Below are 20,811 nucleotides of genomic sequence, written 5' to 3'. Positions count from 1 at the left end.
TTTCAACGTGAGAATTGCCAAGCTTAAAACAAAACTGCTCCAATAATGTTATTCCATTTTTTCTGTCATTTTGCCCAATCAATGACCGCCACTTACATGTGTTCACTTGTCAACAGCTAGCCAGAAACTTTTTGTTTCCACAGTTATGATAAAATCAGGCACCACATTACATATTCCTACTCACATAGAGAGCATGTACAACCTGATACCATTTTTGGTTTGAGCAATCAAAAATAAGACTGGATACTTTTTTGAACAGCCCTTGTGCATAAAGTGCAGAATGAAATGCATGTTTATTGTGTAGGTATGTTCTGTTAAGCTTGTTAATAATCCAGGTACGTAAATTTTGTCAAGTATCCCCTGTACTCAGTACAGTTAGCCCCCTTCCCTTTCTGCACTCAAAGCACTCCCTGACCCTCAGGCTTGCCGTATGTGCTGCCTTGGGTGGTGGCGGCATCCTATTGTCGTAATGTTGTGGTATGGTGGGTTGCTAAGTAAGCAGCCTGACTTACATAGCTTAACTTCCAGTTGTGTGTTGGAACATGCACATGATTATAAAAGAACAGGCACAGTCTATCCCTCTTAAAGCTAATGGTGTGCCACCATTGGTAGATCTTATTGTCAGCAGAGGGTGTAGCCACCACAGGAGTGCTGTTTGTGTTGCAGTGCAAAGCATGGTCCTCACCTTGCTGCAACCATCCGTCAGCATCCCCCCTGTGCACCTTCCATGCACATTGTCATATGGCCTTGCCCACTGAAGCTCTGTAGAATGATCATACTGTTGAAATGCACCACATCGCATGGCTCACTCTACCGTCTGTGACTGGCACATCTCTGCATGTGTTACTCTGCCTCTGTCTCCTCGGTCACATGATATGCCCTTAAAACAGTCAAATGTTACAGTCGCTAACTATCACTTAACCTTCCCACCTTATAGGCTTTTGCTACTGCCTCAGACCTCTCTGGTAATTTTGAAACCACTTATTGGTAAATTATGTTTGTTGCCCCTTTTTTCAGTTATTTGTTATACAGTTTCTCAGATATGACACATGCTTCTCTTTTTGAATCTCATAAAGCCTGTACCTTTATGAATGCTACTTCTTCGTTTATAATAGGTGACACCTGTTCTCATTCTGCAAATTGTCTTTCTTCTATTAGTTCTTGTTTCTTGTCTTTCAGCCCTTCAGTTTTGATGGTGGCTATCTGTGCTTTTAATGGCCCCTCAAGCACAGTTCCAGAGCAGTGCATACCTGGAACCCTTAGTCATTTCCCGGGCTACTGTCTCTCCCGCTTTCTTTATCTGCTAGTTGCTGTCTCCTATTCGCATGGGACTACAAAATAGCTGTGATTATATCTGCCACAGCCTCAACTGTGACCTCAGGAACCCCTCTCATGTAGCTGCCTCTGCCTTCTTGACTTCCTCTGTGCTGTGCTTCATGCTCCCTATTGTTGCCACACCACTTATATTCTAGCCATTCACCTCTATATTTGGGATCTCAGTAGTTTGGTCCTCAGTTATTCCTATTACTTTTGTGGATTTCCTGTTCGCTTGTTTTCTGCATGTTTTATAATCATCTTTACATACTCTTTCTTTTCAATGATCAAACTGTATGACATCTCCATACCATGCCAGTACCATGCTCATTAAGCATCTTATTAAGGTTTTCTCTCCCAATGGCATGTCTAAATATTTATTTAATTCTAGTGACTTCTTTGGCATGCCTGCCAGTGACCCACGTGTCTGTCAGCTGTAGCCCTACACCCTCAGCTCATCCGTGACCTCTTCTTGCATTTCCTGTGTCCAGTGTTTATCCACAAAGGCTTTTCCAAATCATTGTACGTCATCCTATTCAAATTTAGTGTATCTGTCCAGTTGGCAGCTCCTTGCTCCAGCCTCCTCACTGCAAAGTATATGTTTTTATTGTTGGTCCATTTCATCCATATTTCACTTTTAAGTTGGTGCTAAAATTCCACTGGATGTAGTCTCCCTCCTGGTTGGAATCTCTTACCATCTCCATCAGAAGGTTGATATTCTTATAATCAATTTACTGCTACATTGTTCACTCAAGACTCTGTTGATTTTAGTGGCTTCCTTCTATAGCATTTCTTTTACAAAGGTATTTATGTTATCATTGTTAGCAGTCACAGTGTCAGCAACCATATTTTCTCATGTTGTTAACACTGTCTTGCTCTTGGTGATCTCTGACTTATTGTTATCACTAACTTCAATTATTCATGCTCCTATGGTTTTCGTATCATTTCATACAGAGACTAGTTGTTCACCAAAGAGGTTGTAATTGCTGGTGCACCTAGCCACAGCTGGTTTGACTTGCATTATTTTCAGTTTGTCTGTTTGCCCTTTGTGACACATTTTTCAGTTAATTGATTTGCTCATTCCATTGAATAAGGAATTCTGCTTGCTAAGCTGTTACCTCTCTGATTTAGGCCCAGTTTTCCTCTATTATCCTATTGAAATAACACAGTGTTTTCTTCTTTCTGACCTTTAACTCTTGGTTTATTTCAGCACTGTTTTCATGAATCTTTTTCTTCACTTCATGTGAATTTTCATGTATATTTTTCTCTACCCCTTTCAAGTCAGATGTCTTTCTATCCCAATGCCCTCACAGCTGCTAAAAATGTCTGCATACCTAAATTTTTTTCCCCTCTGGTAGTTGTCTGAGTTTGTTCCTGTTCTATATTGCTCACTTTACTTTGTTAGTCTTCTTTCTGCAGTTGTGAAATTAGTGTACTACTGTCTTTCATGTCCACTGCCTCATTCATGAAATAAGAGTCTATTTCACTGGTTTCTGACATTTCTGCGATACCTGAATCTGCATCCACCTTTTCATTTTGTCCCCAGCTTGAATAACTTAAAATTCTGTTCACTATCTGTGGACTTGGAAGGGCAGTTGAACGGAATGGACAGTGTCTTGAAAGGAGGATATAAGATGAACATCAGGAAAAGCAAAACGAGGATAATGGAATCTAGTCGAATTAAGTCGGGTGATGCTGAGGGAATTAGATTAGGAAATGAGACACTTAAAGTAGTAAAGGAGTTTTGCTATTTGGGGAGCAAAATAACTGATGATGGTCGAAGTAGAGAGGATATAAAATGTAGACTGGCAATGGCAAGGAAAGCGTTTCTGAAGAAGAGAAATTTGTTAACATTGAGTATAGATTTAAGTGTCAGGAAATCGTTTCTGAAAGTATTTGTGTGGAGTGTAGCCATGTATGGAAGTGAAACATGGACAATAAATAGTTTGGATAAGAAGAGAATAGAAGCTTTCGAAATGTGGTGCTACAGAAGAATGTTGAAGATTAGGGGGGTAGATCACATAACTAATGAGGAGGTATTGAATACGATTGGGGAGAAGAGGAGTTTGTGGCACAACTTGACTAGAAGAAGGGATCGGTTGGTATGACATGTTATGAGGCATCAAGGGATCACAAATTTAGTATTGGAGGGCAGCGTGGAGGGTAAAAATCGTAGAGGGAGACCAAGAGATGAATACACTAAGCAGATTCAGAAGGATGTAGGTTGCAGTAGGTACTGGGAGATGAAGGAGCTTGCACAGGATAGATTAGCATGGAGTGCTGCATCAAACCAGTCTCAGGACTGAAGACCACAAACAACAACAACAACAACAACAACAACAACATCTGTCTTGTCTTGTCCCTCCATGACTTCTACTGCTTTAGCCACATTTCACCAATTTTCACATCCCGACATCATACATTAGGTTATTTCCAACATTCACCCAAAAATCACTTCTACTCATCAACACCTACAGCAGCAATGCCACATGCAACCCACTATGCCAGTGAAGCTTTTGCGAGACATCCAAATTTTTGCTTCAATGCTGTCGTTGACATTTTGTGGTGCCGATGTCTGATACCACTGGAATCTGTCTTCTTTACTGCATGTTCAGGGTGTTCACTGTTTCACTTGTATGCCACTTCTTGCATACATGTCAGTCACCACTGCTGTTTTCAAGTCCAACATGCTCAAATTCATGTCTCCTCATGACTCTTTATATAAATATTTTTCATTTTAACTTCAGATGTCCGTCTTCTGCAATTCCCTCTCCAGATGTTAACTTGACTGGCTCAGAAATGCTACAGACTCTCTATGTTCATTATTACTGGCATTTTCAGCACCACATAACAATGCCACATCTGCCAGAAAAGGTGTGTAATGACAGAAGGTACTGGAAGGTAAGATTTACTAGCTAGCACATGCCGCTAAGTAGATCGTTGGCATGGGTATCAGTAACAGCACACTTACAGTGATTGGGCTCACTGGAAAGAGCTACATTGGGCTTGGTAAACATTGCTGTGGAATACTATGTGGCTGATGAGGATAGGATTTCAAGTACGATATTTCTTATATTGCAACTTGATGAGGCACTGTGAAAGATGAGGATGATCTTTTCAAAGCCTTGGTGATATTCAGTGATATGCGGAGTAATAGCCGGTCGTTGATTGACAGGGGTGACAGATTTGTTGGGGCTTGTGTAAAGAAATAGCACAAGAAATCTGCTTCTAGACTAAATGGGAAGAATAGTGTCTGCCTTTAAAGGCTTTGGCACGTTTATTGGTGTATCTGAATATCACCTTTTTCCCATTACACATGGAATACTCACAGCTGCCAAGGCTGTGTGATATGAATGTTTTTAACATGTAATATATGACAGGTATCAGAACTGAGATAAAGAGTTATGGAAGAAAAGATCAAGGCTGTTCTTACGAAAAGATCAAGACTGTTCTTACCATGTCAGTCACAAGGATGTCATCAGTGAAAAATGGGAATGATGCTTTAGGTGGCTCATAAACGATGACCGTAGGAACATGCCATGTGACTTCCCTAAGTAGTTTTGCAGATTTCTGTGTGATTTGCGTACAAAGCAGAAATAATTATGAATCGGCACGTGGCTGAGCAAGAGGGTAGGAAAGTGGGTAGTGGATTTGGTGTCAGGAGGTTCAAATGGCTCTAAGCACTATGGGACTTAACATCTGAGGTCATCAGTCCCCTAGACTTAAAACTACTTAAACCTAACTAACCTAAGGACATCACACACATCCATGCCCGAGGCAGGATTCGAACCTGTGACCGTAGCATCAGTGCAGTTCCGGACTGAAGCACCTAGAACTGCTCAGCCACAGTGGCCGGCGTGTCAGGAGACAGAAGGTAATTTTCCATGGCAGAAAAGCCATGGTTCTGTGGAATGTTGGCATACAGGGATGCTACAAGCAAAGAGTCTGGCGATAATGTGACAGGAGCTGTGAAAAGGCAGTGGAAGAAGTAATTAGTGACTGGGATGCTGGAAGTGAGAGTGCAAAAAATTCGTTGGATAAGATGGGTTATCAGTGGTGAGCATCTTTCTGTGGGTGTGTTATAACCAGCCCCAATTGAACAAACAGTAGAGAGATCTTTGTTTTGAGCAAAACACTATTTTGTCTTTTCTTTTATATTGCAGACATGTTTTGCTGAAGCTCCAGCATTGTCAGTGGACTTTCTATTAAACAGGAAAAATGCTCTGTCATTAGCATCATTCGGCATTTTTCCTGTAGGTGAAAAGTTTTGGAATGGACCTAATATAATAATGTTGGTTCAAGGTCATGTTGAGCTTCTATGACAGGATTGCAGTGCCAAGTTTTTTTTTTTTTTTTTTATTTTTTTTTAAGGAATTTTAGAAAGCTGGCAGTGGCCCCTCATCAAATAGTCACTGCACTTGATGCCCATGATGGTGGACCCTTAGTCTGTGAGAAAAATGGTAACCTTAAGATTGATTTAAAGTCATCAAAAGTAGCATATAACATAGCTGTGATGCTGGACTCATGGAAGGACATTTGGGGATGGTACACTATGTGATCAAATGTATCTGGGCGCATGGCTGAAAATGACTTACAAGTTTGTGGTGCCCTCCATCGGTAATGCTGGAATTCAGTATGGTGTTGGCCCACCGTTAGCCTTGATGAGAGCTTCCACTCTTGCAGGCATACATTCAGTCAGGTGCTGGAAGGTTTCTTGAGAAATGGCAGCCCATTCTTCATGGAGTTCTGCACTGAGGAGAGGTATTGATGTCAGTCAGTGAGGCCTGGTGCGAAGTCGTCATTCCAAAACATCCCAAAAGTGTTCTATAGGGTTCAGGTCAGGACTTTGTGCAGGCCAGTCCATTACAGGGATGTTATTGTCATGTAACCACTCCACCACAGGCCGTATGTTATGAACAGGGGCTCAGTCATGTTGAAAGATGCAGTCGCCATCGCCCAATTGCTCTTCAACAGTGAGAAGCAAGAAGGTGCTTAAAACATCAGTGTAGGCCTGTGCTGTGATAGTGCCATGCATAACAACAAGGGGTGCAAGCCCCCTCCATGAAAAACATGACCACACCATAACACCACCGCCTCTGAATTGTACTTTTGGCATTACCCACACTGGCAGATGATGTTCACCAGGGATTCGCCATGACCAAACCCTGCCATCGGATCGCCATGTTGTGTACCGTAATTTGTCACTGCACACAACTTTATTCCACTGTTCAATCTTCCAATGTTTAGCTCCTTACATCAGGCGAGGCATCGTTTGGTGTTTCTTCTCATCTCCTGTCTAACTGTCATAGTACTTTCAGTGGATCCTGATGCCGTTTGGAATTCCTCTGTGATAGTCTGGATAGGTGTCTGCCTACGACTGTTTTCAACTGTCAGCAGTCTACGTTAGCCAACAGATGAGGTCGGCCTGTCCACCTTTGTGCTGTACATGTCCCTTAACATTCATACTTCACTATCACATCAGAAACAGTGGACCTAGGGATGTTTAGGAGTGTGAAAATCTTGTGCACAGATGTATGAGACAAGTGACACCCAATCACCTGACCACGTTTGAATGAGTCCTGCAGAGCACCCCATTCTGCTCTCTCATGATGTCTAATGACTACTGAGGTCACTGATGTGGAGTACCTGGCAGCAGGTGGCAGCACAATGCACCTAATATGAAAAAATATGTTTTTGGGGGTATCCAGATACTTTTGATCAAACAGTGTAGGTAAAGCTAGGTTGGAGCTGAGGAATTTCTGGGAGTGTTCCTGGTAGTTTATGTGCAGAAGAGAGGGAGCTTTGGGAGGATTCCAGTTGAAGTGAGTCTTGAAGTGGTTATGGCAAGTTACATTATGTGCATTAGCTGGACTGTGGTCAGTCGTGTGGGTAGGGAAAACAGCTTCCAGTGAAATAAATGAGTTAAGGAGAACAAGTCATTGACAAAGCCTGAAAAGAACAGCATGATAAGCATAGTTTTTGAACTGAAAGTAAAGCTTTTTGAGAGGAATGAGAGTTATGCTGGAGTCAGGTATTTGGAAGACAGATTAACAGCAGTATTGGTAAGCTGCAGGAGGCAACAGCCTTGCCACAGTGGATACACCAGTTCCCTTGAGATCACTGCAGTTAAGCACTGTCAGGTGTGGTCGGCACTTGGATGGGTGACCACCCAGGCCACCATGCGGTTGCCATTTTTCGGGGTGCACTCAGCCTTGTGATGCCAATTGAGGAGCTACTCAACCAAATAGTAGCGGCTTTGGTCAAGAATACCATCATAACGACTGGGAGAGCGGTGTGCTGACCCCACGCCCCTCCTATCCGCATCCTCCTCTGAGGATGACACGGCGGTCGGATGGTCCCAGTAGGCTACTCGTGGCCTGAAGACAGAGTGCTTTTTTTTAAATTGGTAAGCTGCAGATAGTGTTAAAGTAATTTAGTTTATGGAGAGGAGGATGTGGTAATGTATGGAAAAGCGATAGCTAGAGTAGGTCATCAGAGCAGGCTCTGGAAACTATGAGAGGTTGACAGAGAGAAAGGCTATGGGGTTTAATGGTTTTTTTGTGAGTATTAGTATTTCCAGATGGGAAGAAGGCATAGGTTGCATGGCTTTCTCAAATGGTTTTTTAAATGTCATTCTGTGGTTTCATTCTCAGAGATAGAAAGCCCCAAGGGTCTACCTGGAAGGATAGAAATTTTTATTGTAAGACTTTTAAATATGTGCAATGTAGAAGTTTGGATTGGAAGTGGGTGCCATGGTTATGTTTTGCAATTTGTGTTGACAGGAGAAAGTGAATACTAAGTGCAGAAATAAATAGAAGGAAAAACTACAGGAGAGTTTAGGTATGAAACACACCTTCCATTTGAGAAAACAGTGGATTATGGTATAGCTGTTCTTTGTGTAATTGTATGTTATAACAGTGGGCAGTGGGTGTTAAAAGTATGCAATAGTGCGTGACAAGGAGGATAAGGGAAGCAAACAAAAGATGGCAACAAAGGTAGGGCAATGCAGTTGCAAAGATCTGCCTAGCCTCTCTCTCAACATTTTCTGTCTGAACAAACAATCCGTATTTTCATGGCCTGAGGTGTTGGTTGTAGTGGTGGTGGTGGTGGTGTGTGTGTGAGAGAGAGAGAGAGAGAGAGAGAGAGAGAGAGAGAGAGAGTAGTAGTAGTAGTAGTAGTAGTAGTAGCTACAAAGCTAGCATACCATACATCAATAAGGTTAGTTGCTGTTGTTTTCACTGCATAGTCATCCTGTTAGTTTTGTCAGGTGACTTGAGGGAACTAAAACTAGTATCAAGCTCCATAATGGACGAAGGTTGAAAAACCATATTTTTGTGAGCTGAGTTACACATTTCTAATAACAAACGTTTTTCAGATAGAAAGTGAAACCTTAGAAAAATTCAAAGCTTTGGTATGAGTACGTTAGGCCTATACATTTTGCCAGCAAAGTCACCATATTTTCCACCTTCTCGTTTACCTCTCCCTTAGGTCAATGTCTATTGAATATCTTGTGTACTATTAAAAACATAATTTCTTCAGTTTTATTGCAATCCTGATGTAGATGCATTGCACTGATAATATTTCAGATCTGTGTGGAGATGATGGTCCTGTGACAGCAGAAATGGCTGCTCGCTATGTTGCAATGATACCTGTTATATCTGGTAACACACTATTCCCAGGACTTTTTGATGTGTGGCTGACATCAGATGTAAGTGCACTTTTCTTTGTAGCAAGCAGGTTAATTACATAATAGTCATATAATAGCTGTTCTAGGTGAATTTCGACTGGCAAAAGAAGAAGTAATTCTAAATAAATGAAATGTAATCAAACAACAGTTTCTCACACATTCAAGTACAAGATTATGTACTCATACATAAACTGGAGAACTGTAGTTCTTTCATTTTTATGCCAGTGATTATACAAATATAAAAATGTTTTTCAGAATAAAAGTTGTAATAAGTATTCTTCATCTGTGAAATTTAAATGTTTCGTACTATCACTGCATGTTATAATCTGGGCAGGGAGAGGGGAGGGATCCACTTATTATCCCGATATTTTGCTTTTAACAAAGAATTTCTTTAAAATTATGGCATTTCTTATATACACTCCTTGAAATTGAAATAAGAACACCGTGAATTCATTGTCCCAGGAAGGGGAAACTTTATTGACACATTCCTGGGGTCAGATACATCACATGATCACACTGACAGAACCACAGGCACATAGACACAGGCGACAGAGCATGCACAATGTCGGCACTAGTACAGTGTATATCCACCTTTCGCAGCAATGCAGGCTGCTATTCTCCCATGGAGACGATCGTAGAGATGCTGGATGTAGTCCTGTGGAACGGCTTGCCATGCCATTTCCACCTGGCGCCTCAGTTGGACCAGTGTTCGTGCTGGACGTGCAGACCGCGTGAGACGACGCTTCATCCAGTCCCAAACATGCTCAATGGGGGACAGATCCGGAGATCTTGCTGGCCAGGGTAGTTGACTTACACCTTCTAGAGCACGTCGGGTGGCACGGGATACATGCGGACGTGCATTGTCCTGTTGGAACAGCAAGTTCCCTTGCCGGTCTAGGAATGGTAGAATGATGGGTTCGATGACGGTTTGGATGTACCGTGCACTATTCAGTGTCCCCTCGACGATCACCAGTGGTGTACGGCCAGTGTAGGAGATCGCTCCCCACACCATGATGCCGGGTGTTGGCCCTGTGTGCCTCGGTCGTATGCAGTCCTGATTGTGGCGCTCACCTGCACGGCGCCAAACACGCATACGACCATCATTGGCACCAAGGCAGAAGCGACTCTCATCGCTGAAGACGACACGTCTCCATTCGTCCCTCCATTCACGCCTGTCGCGACACCACTGGAGGCGGGCTGCACAATGTTGGGGCGTGAGCGGAAGACGGCCTAACGGTGTGCGGGACCGTAGCCCAGCTTCATGGAGACGGTTGCGAATGGTCCTCGCCGATATCCCAGGAGCAACAGTGTCCCTAATTTGCTGGGAAGTGGCGGTGCGGTCCCCTACGGCACTGCGTAGGATCCTACGGTCTTGGCGTGCATCCGTGCGTCGCTGCGGTCCGGTCCCAGCTCGACGGGCACGTACACCTTCCGCCGACCACTGGCGACAACATCGATGTACTGTGGAGACCTCACACCCCATGTGTTGAGCAATTCGGCGGTACGTCCACCTGGCCTCCCGCATGCCCACTATACGCCCTCGCTCAAAGTCCGTCAACTGCACATACGGTTCACGTCCACGCTGTCGCGGCATGCTACCAGTGTTAAAGACTGCGATGGAGCTCCGTATGCCACGGCAAACTGGCTGACACTGACGGCGGCGGTGCACAAATGCTGCGCAGCTAGCACCATTCGACGGCCAACACCGCGGGTCCTGGTGTGTCCGCTGTGCCGTGCGTGTGATCATTGCTTGTACAGCCCTCTCGCAGTGTCCGGAGCAAGTATGGTGGGTCTGACACACCGGTGTCAATGTGTTCTTTTTTCCATTTCCAGGAGTGTTTGTGGTGTCTGTTCCTTTCAGACAAGTGTGAAATAACAGAACCATTTTGATCATGCAGCAACACTGTATTTTACAGACTATAAGATGCATTTCTTTTCTTCGAAAAATTGCCTCCAAAATTCAGGTGCATCTTATACTCAAAATTAATCTAAAAATATCTGGTGATTGATTTAAAATTCCTATCAGTCTTAAAAATTGCCATATATTCAATGCCATGGGAAACCTATCTCTATCTGCCAGCCCTGGATTCAACTGGCAGCAGCAGTACACCAATGCAATGAACATGAGTTGAAGGGATTCACAAGCCTGCAAACACGCTCTTCTTCCTGCCCCACCATAACAAACCCAGAACACTGTCTAACCTTTGATGCATCATTGCCGTCAAATGTGCCAGTGAACATGAATTGAAAGTGATTTGTGTTATCAGTAACAGTACAATATTTTTGTTAGTAGCTAGTTTCATAATGGAAAAAATAAAAAGTATTCATATGCTAGGGCTATAAATTGAAAGTAATAGCAGATGCAGAAGAACATGGAAACAGAGCAGCTGAGTGGCGTTTCGGCCCTCCACCAACATAACAAAACATTCGCAATTAGCGAGCTAGTAAAGAAGAACCGAAAAATGAGAAAAACTTTAAGGGTGGAGATGGTTTGTGCTACAGGTTTGTGAACCAGCATGGACTTAGTATGCTAACCAAAACCAAAGTATTTCAGAAAATGGCACAAGAGTATGAAGAGAAAATATTATCTTTCTATTGCTTCATTATTCAACATCAAAAGAAAACCTATGTGGAACTAAGTCAAATAGTGAATATGGACAAAACTCCTCTGACATTTGATTTGCTGGGTAACAGAACAGTTGTCTTGAAAGGTTCTAAAACTGTAACTATAAAAACAAGTGGGCATCAAAAATTGCAGTACACTGTTGTCCTTTCATGTTGTGCTGACAGTACTAACTTTAATTTAGTGATCATTTTCAAGCACAAAACAATGCCAAAACCTGAAATATTGCCAGGTTTTGTTGTTCACATACATTACAAGGGTTGGATGGACTTGGCTGGTATGACATTATTGATTAACAGAGTGTGGGAGAGAAGGAAACATGCTTTATGGAAGAAGAGTTCTTGTGCGAGACCAGTTTAGCAATCATTTGAAAAATTGTGTGAAAGGGAAATTGAGACAGTGAAATACAGAGCTTGATGTTATTCCAGGACAACCTACTTCATAATTGCAGCCTCTTGATGTCTCCATAAATAAACCATTTACAGTGAATATGGGAAAGGAATGGAACAAGTGGATGATGAATTAAATCCAACATGAATTCACACCGAAGGGAGCTTTAAAATGACCTACAATCAAACAAATATGTCAGTTATGGTCTATAGTGAGAGAAGATTTGTTGTTAAATCTTTCAAGAAGTGCAGCATAAGTGACACTCTTGATGGCAATGAAGAGCATCTTATATATGAAAAGGACAACGATGATGGTGGAGATGAAGAAGAAGAAGAAGAAGAAGAAGAAGAAGAAGAAAAAGAAGAAAGTTCAAATGACAGGTTTCAGGGATTTTAAAGGTCATTTTGGTTTCCTAAACTAAGATTTTTTTAGTCTGGTTTTGCAATCTAATAATGAAAATGGTAAAAATGTTATTTAAAAAAAATTGCTTAAAAATTAAGGTGCAGTTTACAGTCCATAGATAGTCCGTAAAATAAGATATGATTCAAGGGGGAATTAAAGACATCACCTGCCAGTGAGCATTGATTTACGTCAAAGGGGGAAGTTGAAAATTTTTGTCAGAGCAGGTTTCAAACCTGGATCTCCTGCTTAACTGGCAAATGCACTGACCACTACATTATCTGGACACAGCAGTCATCACAACTGCCCGGACTGCCCTAGGATGCACCCATCAGACCCAAATTCTCAACTATCTACACATTACTGATGTAGTGCCCATTGCCCATTATCTTCATTATTCACAGCATTTCACTGATTCTCATAAGAGTTGAAGCTTGGTGTGCTGCAACCCCTTTAATGCAGATGCACTGCAAGCTTGAACTCTTATGGGAATTGGCAAAATGACATGAGTAATGAGGATAATGGGTATGGGGCACTACATCAGTGGTCTGAGGATAAGTTGAGAATCTGGATCTGATGGGAAGCATGCTAGGGTATTCCATGCAGCTGCACTGATCAGTGTGTCTGTATGGGATACTGGTCAGCTCATCTGCCTAGAAAGCAGGAGACCCAACTTCAAATCCCCATCCAGCACAAATCTGCAACTTTCCCCATCGATATAAATCAGTACTTGCTGGCGTCTAATGTCTTTCATTCCTTTCTGTCATGCATTTGTTATAGATATATTCAGTGCACTCTTATTTTGTATACACTGACAGAAATGGAAAGCATTACACTATGAAGCACAAATCTAGTATTTGTCAAACTCAAAGAAATGTTCATCGTAAAGCAGGAATCAAATGGTTAAACTCAGATTCCATTTTAAAGTAATGGCCACCATCAACATCAGTAAGAGGTGTTACCCCACAGGCATGAGTGCTCTCTTGTGTTCTTTGAGTCACAGAGACAGACAGCCTTTGAATATCATCCTGGAGGAATTTTTTGCCATGCCTCAAACACATGCTGTGTCAGTTCATGAAGATTGCTGCCTGGAGGCTGTTATACATCTTCCCATCACATCCCAGACATAATCTGTGGGTGACAAATCAACAGGCTCAATCAGTACATTCCTTGAGGTCTTTGTGATGAAAATTGTATGGTCAGGTATTGCGTTATCCACTGGAATATACGTTTTGGTATTCTGGTCATGAAGTATATAACAACAGTATTTACAGTTCTAACCACGCACTTCCAAACACTCATCTTCCATTCAACAGTTACCAAATCAGTTGCATCTTTGTATCCATGATTCCAGGAGTTGAAGGGGTAAGGCATCAAGAATCACTGCTCCCTGTGACATTTTAACTTGTCATCTACAGAGATTTTGGCATCAATACAGCCACCCAAAACTCGTCACTGGACACCACATTATGTCCTCAGCATTTCAGTTGACTCTGGCTCTACATCGTGCAAGTCTGTGGTACCTGTGACATGGTGGCAGTGATAAACTGCAAATGATAATTTGAGATTTCCCATACAACTTCTACTAATATTTCTGACAGTTTGTGATGACAGCCAGACTGTAACCATATTTCAATTGTTGTCAGCCATCTGTTTGTCAGAGCAATCTTCTAATGGTATAGCCTTTCTGGAAGGACCTGTGCCTACTCTTCTCGCTGCACAATTTTCCTGAGTGCACCTCATCAGCTTCACTTTTTAGTAGTCACACTGTAGCTAACTGTCTGTGAGAACATTGGTATGATGCTCCCATGTCTCTCGTGCTAATGATTCAAGCTGTCTCAAAGTCTGAAAGATGGTGATAAACTGCACATGCACATCCTCTGGGCATGCAGTGTTACAAATTCCACTTTCAAACACCCAATAGCCATCATACATAAACACACTACTCACCATCTGTAAGAGTGGCATTTTTCTTTACTGAAAATACCGAGAACAAGTGTCAGTAAGGATAAAATTTTAATCAACATGTATCTTGCTGGCATGGAAATTCTGATGCATCAGTTACGTACCATGTAGTGAAAGTATTTGCAGTATAGCACTTTCCATTTCCATTTTCTATATCTACAATTCTGATGCAGATATACTATTTGCTAAAGTAAGTGTCAATGAATCACAAAATTGACAACGTAGGTACTTCTTCTCCTTCTCATTCTTCTCCTCCTCCTCCTGCTTTTATGGCCTCATTGGATGATTTCAATCATTTTCTGGTCATTTTCAGTCGGTTTTCTTTCTGAATTGCCCAGTATCTTTTCATTCATTCTGATCTTTTTTGTTGTTCCTCATCTGTAAATACTCTTTCTTATTGCTTGTTTTTTATCTGTTTTTTTATTTAAATCTTATTTTTATGTTTTTAAGTTTCTTTAAATTTTCTGTTTTGTTTTGCTAATCATCCAGGGTTAATTCTAGCTCTTTCATATCCTCCCTGACTTTCCATATCCATACTGCTTTTTGCTTCATGTTCCAAAGTTTCTTTATAATTTTTCTTGATAGTCTGGTTTCTGGTTTCCTTGTAATGTGACCAAAAAAGAGATGCTTTTTTCTGTATAGTACCTGCAGTGGGCTCCAATCTGCTGTACACCACTTCATGTGGCACAGTCTGCCATTTTTCATCATTTCGATAGTTCTTATTTATGTGTGTTCTAGCTATTCTTCTCTCTACTTTTAGGATTTTGTCAAATATGTTTTTCTGGGTGACTGAAAAGAGTTTCACATCCATATGTCACTTCTTGTTGAACCACCATATTGTAATGTTTTAATTTAATTTTGATTGAGAGATCTATTTTATTGTATGCAAACCTAATTTTTGAGCTTTTATCATTTTGTTAGTTGTTACATGCATGTTTCTTGCTGTTTTTGCTTTCCTGTTATTTAGTGTTATGTGGTTAATTAATAGTGGATCTGCTACCATTTTCTCAGTCTTTTTGAATGCTATCTGGAGTCTTGTTCATTGTGCTGTATTTTGTAGGCGTGTTATTTGATTTCTGGCTTCTTGAATGTATTAGCAAGTAATGCTAAGTCATTTAAGAATCCCAAGCAGTTTAAGTTTATTTTATCTTTCTTGGTTCCATTTCTTATGTTTTTAGGATTTTACTTGTACCATTCCCTCATCATGCACTCAATCACACAGTTGAAAAGTAACAAAGATAAATCATCTTCCTATCTTAACCCTGTTGTAGTCATAATTGGCTCAGATATTTCTCCTCTGAACTTTACTATAGATTTCGTGTTCGTTAGAGCTAAATTTTTATGAATTTGGGGTGGAGACTGAAATTTCTTAGTATCTTCATCACTGAAGATCTGTAGAAACAATGATAAGCATTCGTGAAGTCTGTAGTCAGTATTGTCATAGTTCTTCTTTGTTCCAGATTTTCACTGTGCATTGGTGTAATGATATCTTCACTGGTTCTGCTGCGTGTTTCCAAAGTTCCACAAATTTTTGATCTTGTAGTTTTTGAGCTCTTTAAAATCTTTGTAGACTTCATGGATTGCATGTGGGTTTACACTTTCTGCTGGAGTTTTAATAGGGGCATCTGTGTTTATTTATAGTAGTTTCAGAAGATCTTTGCAATTTAGTATTTTTTTTTAATATTTCTGTTAAAATTTCTGTATTTTTGTACTGCCAAGGGCCATCTTATTATTTTTATACTTTTAACATTAATATTGGAGTGTCATATCTTTGTACTTGTCTGCTAAATAATTTGTAGTAATCTCTGGAGGTTGTTTTCTCTCTATTTATTTCTATCATTAGAAGTAAATCTTTATGCTTATTATTACTTTTTGAGTTATCTTTCTTTGGTCCGTGAGTTCGAAGTGTGATTCTTCTGTTTTATGACTCTGATACCTTAACCAAGCTTGGTGTCTATCTGCCATTGTTTTATCATATTCATCATTCCACCATTTATGTTTTTTTTTTCCTTGGATTTACTGGGGCTACCTGTTCAGCTTTTTATTTCTACTGGGGAACTATTTCCTCTAGATTAACTGTTTTATCTTTATATTCCATGTTTGTTCTCCATATTACTTGTTACTTATCAGTTTATGAGAGTCGGGTTCTCTTCTTTTTGGGGTGGGATTTTTTCCTTGCTAACAGGGTAAATTTAATTTTTATTTTTATCATGTAATGATCTGATCCAGTATCTGTACCTCTCAGAATTTTCACGCTGTGGTAATTTTTTGCCATACAGACATGATCCAGTGCCATTCTCCTTTTTTTGAGTCCAGATGTTTCCAAATTTTGAGTTTATTTGGTCTTTTCTTGAAGTGTAGACTTTGAGATCAAATCATGATTTCTACACAATTCCAGTAGTCTCATACATTGCTGTTTGTCCTTCTTTGTGCTGGGCATTTCCTTGTTACATCTCTGTATGTCTTCTCCCTTCCTGACTGGCCTCTAAAATCAACAATTAAAATTTTGGTGTGGTTTTTATTTACATTTGTTGCCATCTGATGTAGCTTCCAAAATTCATCCATATTTTCTCTGTGTCCTTTCTTATTATTTTTATAATTAGTTAGAGGATGGGAATTTATTATTGTGTATATTTTATTTGCAGTTTTTATAGTTACTGTAGATTGCCTGGGAGATTGTGATTTAAATTCTATTACAGATTCAGTTATTTTGAGTGTGACCACAAATCTACATCTACATCCATATTCTGCAAGCCACCTGACGGTGTGTGGCGGTGGGTACCCTGAGTACCTCTATCGGTTCTCCCTTCTATTCCAGTCTCGTATCGTTCGTGGAAAGAAGGATTGTCGGTATGCTTCTGTGTGGGCTCTAATCTCTCTGATTTTATCCTCATGGTCTCTTCGCGAGATATACGTAGGAGGGAGCAATATACTGCTTGACTCTTCGGTGAAGCTATGTTCTCGAAACTTTAACAAAAGCCCGTACTGAGCTACTGAGCGTCTCTCCCGCAGAGTCTTCCACTGGAGTTTATCTATCATCTCCGTAACGCTTTCGCAATTACTAAATGATCCTGTAACAAAGCGCGCTGCTCTCCATTGGATCTTCTCTATCTCTTCTATCAACCCTGTCTGGTACGGATCCCACACTGCTGAGCAGTATTCAAGCAGTGGGCGAACAAGCGTACTGTAACCTACTTCCTTTGTTTTCGGATTGCATTTCCTTAGGATTCTTCCAATGAATCTCAGTCTGGCATCTGCTTTACCGATGATCAACTTTATATGATCATTCCATTTTAAATCACTCCTAATGCGTACTCCCAGATAATTTATGGAATTAACTGCTTCCAGTTGCTGACCTGCTATTATGTAGCTAAATGATAAGGGATCTATCTTTCTATGTATTCACAGCACATTACACTTGTCTACATGAGATTCAATTGCCATTCCCTGCACCATGCGTCAATTCGCTGCAGATCCTCCTGCATTTCAGTACAATTTTCCATTGTTACAACCTCTCGATACACCACAGCATCATCTGCAAAAAGCCTCAGTGAACTTCCGATGTCATCCACAAGGTCATTTATGTATGTCATGTTCCTAACTGTGGACATTGTTTCAATACACTTTTTCTTGGTATTTCCCTGTAAATTATATATCTGTGTGATTCTATTGGTTCCTGATCAGTGTTTCTCATTTCCTGAAGTACAGGTATTGGAACTCCTTTGCAATTCATTTTGTCTGCCACAATTTTGAGTTTCCTTGGTTATATGATGGAAATTATGTTGTGTGTTGCTATGTAGTTTATCTGTCCTGTGTTGTATCTAAATTTTGATCTTCTGTCAGTCTTGGCTATTTTCAGACGCTCCAACTCATCTAAATCATCTGCCAAATGACTGCCCACCATATCCTTGTGCAGTCTTCCTTGAAAAAACACCAACCAGTGAACTTTTCCTTAAAAGATTTCCTTTCATTTTCAACTTTCAAAGGTAGTCACTCTTGTATGGAGCGAGCCCCAAGTTACAACTTGCATCATGAACTGTAGAGGCTGGTTTGTGTTTGGTCCACAAGAGCTATTTTATTTTGCTGTAGGTTCTTAAACTCAGCTTGCACAAGGCTTGCAACCAGTTTTTCCTTTCAACTGTTCTTTCCTTTTTTGAATGATGGTCAGAATTTTTGTTCAGATTCTTATTTGTGTGAGTAACTTTCCATAAATTTCAGTACATAAAGTTCTGCCATTCTCTTTTAAGTACCTACCCATCCAAAAATAAAACCGACTCTGATGTTTGAATTGTTACTACAGACATACAAGAAATTTTACAAATCTGAGTGATGCTTCTTTCCATGGCCCAATCCACTGAAAGTCTCATTGTTGTTGTTGTTGTTGTTGTGGTCTTCAGTCCTGAGACTGGTTTGATGCAGCTCTCCATGCTACTCTATCCTGTGCAAGCTTCTTCATCTCCCAGTACCTACTGCAGCCTACACCCTTCTGAATCTGCTTAGTGTATTCATCTCTTGGTCTCCCTCTACAACATTTACCCTCCACACTGCCCTCCAATACTAAATTGGTGATCCCTTGACACCTCATAACATGTCATACCAACCGATCACTTCTTCTAGTCAAGTTGTACCACAAACTCCTCTTCTCCCCAGTTCTATTCAATACCTCCTCATTAGTTATGTGATCTACCCATCTAATCTTCAGCATTCTTCTGTAGCACCACATTTCGAAAGCTTCTGTTCTCTTCTTGTCCAAACTATTTATCGTCCATGTTTCACTTCCATACGTGGCTACACTCCATACAAATACTTTCAGAAACGACTTCCTGACACTTAAATCTATACTCGATGTTAACAAATTTCTCTTCTTCAGAAACACTTTCCTTGCCATTGCCAGTCTACATTTTATATCCTCTCTGCTTTGACCATCATCAGTTATTTTGCTCCCCAAATAGCAAATCTCCTTTACTACTTTAAGTGTCTCATTTCCTAATCTAATTCCCTCAGCATCACCCGACTTAATTCGACTACATTCCATTATCCTCGTTTTGCTTTTCCTGATGTTCATCTTATACCCTCCTTTCAAAACATTGTCCATTCCGTTCAACTGCTCTTCCAAGTCCTTTGCTGTCTCTGACAGAATTACAATGTCACCAGCGAACCTCATAGTTTTTATTTCTTCCTTTATTGCTTGCTCAATGTACAGATTGAATAGCATCGGGGATAGGCTACAACCCTGTCTCACTCCCTTCCTAACCACTGATTCCCTTTCATACCACTCGACTCTTATAACTGCCATCTGCTTTCTGTACAAATTGTAAATAGCCTTTCGCTCCCTGTATTTTACCCCTGCCACCTTCAGAATTTGAAAGAGAGTATTCCAATCAACGTTGTCAAACGCTTTCTCTAAGTCTACAAATGGTAGAAACGTAGGTTTGCCTTTCCTTAATCTTTCTTCTAAGATAAGTCATAGGGTCAGTATTGCCTCACTCGTTCCTACATTTATATGGAATCCAAACTGATCTTCTCCGAGGTCGGCCTCTATCAGTTTTTCCATCAGTCTGTAGAGAATTTGCATTAGTATTTTGCAGCTATGACTTATTACACTGATTGTTCAGTAATTTTCACATCTGTCAACACCTGCGTTCTTTGGGATTGGAATTATTACATTTTTCTTGAAGTCTGAGGGCGTTTGGCCTGTCTCATACATCTTGCTCACCAGATGGTAGAGTTTTGTCAGGACTGGCTCTGCCAAGGCTGGCAGTAGTTCTAATGGAATGTTGTCTACTCCGGGGGCCTTGTTTCGACTCAGGTCTTTCAGTACTCTGTAAAAACTCTTCATGCAGTATCATATCTCCCATTTCATCTTCATCTACATCCTCTTCCATTTCCATAATATTGTCCTCAAATACATTGCCCTTGTATAGAACCTCTATATACTCTTTTCACCTTTCTGCTTTCCCTTCTTTGCTTAGAACTGGGTTTCCATCAAAGCTCTTGATATTCACGGAAGTGGTTCTCCTTTCTCCAAAGGTTTCTTTAATTTTCCTCTAGGCAGTATCTATCTTACCTCTTGTGAGATAAGCCTCTACATCCTTACATTTGTCCTCTAGCCATCCCTGCTTAACCATTTTGCACTTCCTGTCGATACAATTTTTGAGACGTTTGTATTCCTTTTTGCCTGCTTCATTTACTGCATTTTTATATTTTCTCCTTTCATCAATTAAATTCAATATTTCTTCTGTTACCCAAGGGTTTCTACTATCCCTCGTCTTTTTACCTATTTGATCCTCTGCTGCCTTCACTATTTCATCCCTCAAAGCTACCCATTCTTCTTTTATTGTATTTCTTTCCCCTATTCCTGTCAATTGTTCCCTTATGCTCTCCCTGAAACCCTGTACACCCTCTGATTCTTTCAGTTTATCCAGGTCCCATC

The 20,811-nt window shown here is 40.7% G+C and overlaps 1 protein-coding gene across 1 annotated transcript in view; it reads left to right on the top strand.

Moving 5' to 3' along the window:
- Positions 1-20,811, top strand: part of LOC126251758 (coiled-coil and C2 domain-containing protein 2A) — a 606,935-nt gene that overhangs the window by 544,338 nt on the left and 41,786 nt on the right. Inside the window, exon 22 of the mRNA XM_049952374.1 lies at positions 8,901-9,022. Within this exon, the coding sequence (XP_049808331.1) occupies positions 8,901-9,022 (122 nt within the window). The remainder of the gene's footprint in view (positions 1-8,900; positions 9,023-20,811) is intronic.

The sequence above is a fragment of the Schistocerca nitens genome, chromosome 4 (genome assembly GCF_023898315.1).
Source record: "Schistocerca nitens isolate TAMUIC-IGC-003100 chromosome 4, iqSchNite1.1, whole genome shotgun sequence".
NCBI classification, from domain to species: Eukaryota; Metazoa; Arthropoda; class Insecta; order Orthoptera; family Acrididae; genus Schistocerca; species Schistocerca nitens.
The sequence above is the reverse complement of the archived record's forward strand: the minus strand, read 5'-3'. Positions and strand labels throughout refer to the sequence as shown.